Raw genomic sequence first — 4,433 nt, forward strand, 5'->3', positions numbered from 1 at the left:
TGGAGAAAGAACACCACCCTGCCTAACACCATTCTCAATAAAATAGTATGAGCTCATGCAGTTCTGCCATTTAATATTTGCTTTCTAATTTCTTTAATAATGTAAAATAATAAGAACTACATCAGGAGGGAGACCTGAATATAAAAGCTTGTTCCCTAATACAAAATGATTAATTCTATCAAAAGCTTTACTCAGGTCCACAAATGTGGCAAAACCTGCTCGTTTCATCTTGGCATATTTAAACATAACTTCTTTCAATAAAAAACATGCATCTGTAGTAGAGCAACCACTTTTAAAGCCAAGCTGTGTGCTATCAATACTGGGATTTTCCTTCAGTATAGCCAAAATATGAAATTCAACTATTTTTAGTAGACATGAGGACTGCATTACTGGCCTGTAGTTTGAGGACTCGGTAACATTTCTGTTGTCCTTTGGAATGAGTGTAATATTACCTTTTAATAATTCTTCAGTGACTATAACATGAATGGTGGAAATGAGCAAGGAATTGCAAAACAGAATCTGAGGCAAATTTTTAAAAAATGGAATGAATACCATCATGACCCACACCAAAATTCAAGTTTTCAATTATCTTGTTTAAGGAAACACCAGAGGTTTGTAAACAAAATTTTCTCCTCATGAGCCAAGCTGTTTTTAACTTCTCAATAAATTCCGTGTCCTCGTTTGCATTGTGGTGCTTGACCCAGTAAAACTTTTTGCACAAAGATTTCTTTTATTTCAGAGTTACAAGTGCTCCCATCAGTCACGCCAGCACGCTTAGTACATCTTTCTTGTCTCTTAAGTTCTTTCCAGAATTGTGTTTTATTTTTTACAGAAAATTTCTGAGTTACTGAATCACCAATTTCTCTTTGCTCATTTTTTCTACAGTCATTTAAGGCTTTTTTAAAGTCTCTTCTAGTAGTAAGCATGGCATCATAATCTAGTGTGTCCCTAATCTTGCCATGGTCCACCCAGCACAGGTACTTTTCCCTAGCTAGGCTATGTAACAGTTTCACTCGCCTGTTCCAACCTGGGATAACCTTATATTTAGTCACTAGAAGAGACTTTCTTTTATAATTCATAGTAGTTTCACTGACACTCTGGTAGTAGTCGTAGTGGTAGTAATAGTAGTGGTGGTGGTGGTGGTAGTAGTAGTAGTAGTAGTAGTGATAATAATAGTAGTGGTGGTAGTAGTAGCAGTAGTAATAGTGGTAGTAGTAATGGTAGTGGTAATAGTAGTAGTAGTAGTAGTAGTAGTGGTAGTAGCAGTAGTAGTAGTAGTAGTGGTGGTGGTGGTGGTGGTGGTGGTCGTGGTGGTATTAGTAGCAGTAGTAGTAGTAATATTAACAGTAGTAGTAGTAGTAGTAGTAGTAGTAGTAGTAGTAGTAACAGTAGTAGTGGTAATAGTAGTAGTAGTAGTTGTAGTAGCAGTAGCAGTGGTAGTAGTAGTAGTAGTGATAGTAGTAGTAGTAGTGGTGGTGTTGGTGGTGGTTGTGGTAGTAGTAGTAGTAGTGGTAGTAGTAGAAGCTAGCTAACCCCTGCAATCCACCACCTTCCTTTTGGTAGACAAGGAGGGAGGCGAGGAACCTTGAATGACCCAGGCAGTGGAGTCACCTGGCCTTAACAGGAACACCACACGAAGGCGTCCCTGTCAACATTGGATGAGTTACACAGATAGATAAACAAGTAGACTCTCCACTGGGCAAGCTTAGACAGATAGAAAACCAAATTACATCAACTCTTAAAGTATATTCCTCCCTTCCCTGTAATTGTGATTTTGGTGCCATTACAGGTCAGTTAAAAAAATCAGAAATGTCATCAGAAAAAAGTGCTACGTGAAATAAACTAAAAAAAAAACTAGAAAAGAGACTTGAATATCAAAAAATGGCCAGCTGTAATGCAGAAAAATGGCGAGGAAAAGAAACCATGTATGTAAATTAAGGAAAAAGACAGGAAACTAGAAAACCAAACACGAAACTATGAGAAACAGTTAACAGGAAAAAACTAACAGGACTTTTAAAAAGAAACAGAAATTGAAGACGCTGGAATATAAAAGGGGAAGCTATAAATAGGATTAGGGAAAGCGAACACGTGTGAAGAAAATGGTCAGTGAGTGTTGTTGTGGTGAGGGGGAACGCAAGCAAACAAACAGGGGGTGAAATGTGTGTATGTGTGTGTGGGATGTCGTAATGATGTGTGTGTGAGGCTGCAGGGTGCTTTTGGTGTGGTGTGGTGTGGTGTGGTGTGTGTGGTGTGGTGCTACAGGCGGTAATGCACTGGCCAAACAGTTGCAAACATAACACTAACACATCCCTTGTGCCAGAACAACATGACGGCCGTACAGACAACAACTAAAAGGTAGCGTGCACGATGATGAGTGAGATTGGGGCGGTGGGGGGCGCGTCCCCCTCCCTAGGTGTGGGGGGCCGCAGGTACAGTGATGACCTAGGACAGGTGCAATACGGAGGCGGCCTGACCCCCGTGCACCTGGCTGTGTGGTCAGGTGGGGCCCCTCCACGCAGGCAGTCAGTGGCCATCGTGCAGACAGACCCCCGACCACCCAAACCCAGCCAGCCACGCCGCCGGTCAGACTTTGCGGCACAGCAGCGACGGAGGCGATCCCGAGGCGATATGTCTACGGCAGAGGTGGAATGGGGCAGGACCGGTAGACGCAGCACCAGCCACTCGGTCTCGGCAACACAGGCGTCCCCACCAGACCCCGACGAGGCCACACGCAGCCGGGCCGTGCTGGTGTGTGCTATTGTGGCGGCTGTTATACTTATCACTGCCGTCACCCTCGTAGCTGTCACTCTCAGGATGTCACCGGCCATTGATGAGATGGGTAAGTGCTGAATATTACTCTAGGATAGTCGTATACCTACATTCTTACTGTCTCTTACTGTACTTCAGCCAACACTCTCTTACTCTCTCTTGTTGTCCTTCAACGTACACGCACTTTCTCTTACTGTCCTTCTACGCACACTGTCTTACCGTCTCTTACTGTCCTTTCACGTACACTCACATACTCTCCCTCTTACTATCCTTCAACCTACACTCTCTTACCGTCTCTTACTGTCCTTCAACGTACACACTCTTATTGTCTCTTACTGTCCTTCAACTTACACTCTCTTACTCTCTCTTACTTTCTATGTACACTCTTACTTTCTCTTACTATCCTTCTACGTACACTTACTTCCTCTCTCTTACTGTCCTTCAATTAACCCACTCTTACACACTCTTAATGTCTTTCTACATACTCTCTCTCTCTCTCTCTCTCTCTCTCTCTCTCTCTCTCTCTCTCTCTCTCTCTCTCTCTATCTATCTATCTATCTATCTATCTATCTATCTATCTCTATCTCTCTCATCCATGAATCCACACCAAACACACATCCTCTACCCTTCCTTGAGAGACAGGAGTGCGCCAAGCCAGACTACGATGCCGCCACCTCCCTTCCCTGACACTACCACACTACCACACCACACCACATGCACCACACTACCACACCACACTTTCCACACGCACCACACTACCACACCACACCACATGCACCACACTACCACACCACACTTTCCACATGCACCACACTACCACACCACACCACACGCACCACACTACCACACCACACGCACCACATGCACCACACTACCACACCACACGCACCACATGCACCACACTATCACACCACACTTTCCACATGCACCACACTACCACACCACACTCACCATACGCACCACACTACCACAATACACCACACGCAACACACTACCACACCACACTCACTATACACACCACACTACCACACCACACTCACCATACGCACCACACTACCACACCACACCACATGCACCACACTACCACACCACACTTTCCACATGCACCACACTACCACACCACACTTTCCACATGCACCACACTACCACACCACACTTTCTACATGCACCACACTACCACACCACACTTTCCACATGCACCACACTACCACACCACACTTTCCACATGCACCACACTACCACACCACACTTTCCACATGCACCACACTACCACACCACACTTTCCACATGCACCACACTACCACAACACACCACATGCACCACACTACCACAACACACTACCACATGCACCACACTACCACAACACACCACATGCACCACACTACCACAACACACTACCACATGCACCACACTACCACAACACACTACCACATGCACCACACTACCACAACACACCAAATGCACCACACTACCACACCACACTTTCCACATCGACCACACTACCACAACACACCACATGCACCACACTACCACAACACACTACCACATGCACCACACTACCACAACACACCACATGCACCACACTACCACAACACACTACCACATGCACCACACTACCACAACACACGACCACATGCACCACACTACCACAACACACTACCACA

The 4,433-nt window shown here is 45.1% G+C and overlaps 1 protein-coding gene across 1 annotated transcript in view; it reads left to right on the forward strand.

The window, feature by feature from the left end:
• Positions 1-2,367: 2,367 nt before the first annotated feature.
• Positions 2,368-4,433, forward strand: part of LOC145396159 (uncharacterized) — a 105,902-nt gene continuing 103,836 nt past the window's right edge. The window contains exon 1 of the mRNA XM_080269601.1: positions 2,368-2,839. Within this exon, the coding sequence (XP_080125727.1) occupies positions 2,368-2,839 (472 nt within the window). The remainder of the gene's footprint in view (positions 2,840-4,433) is intronic.

This window comes from Coenobita brevimanus, chromosome 35, assembly GCF_032717465.1.
Source record: "Coenobita brevimanus isolate Jiangsu-jjx chromosome 35, ASM3271746v2, whole genome shotgun sequence".
Lineage (NCBI taxonomy): Eukaryota > Metazoa > Arthropoda > Malacostraca > Decapoda > Coenobitidae > Coenobita > Coenobita brevimanus.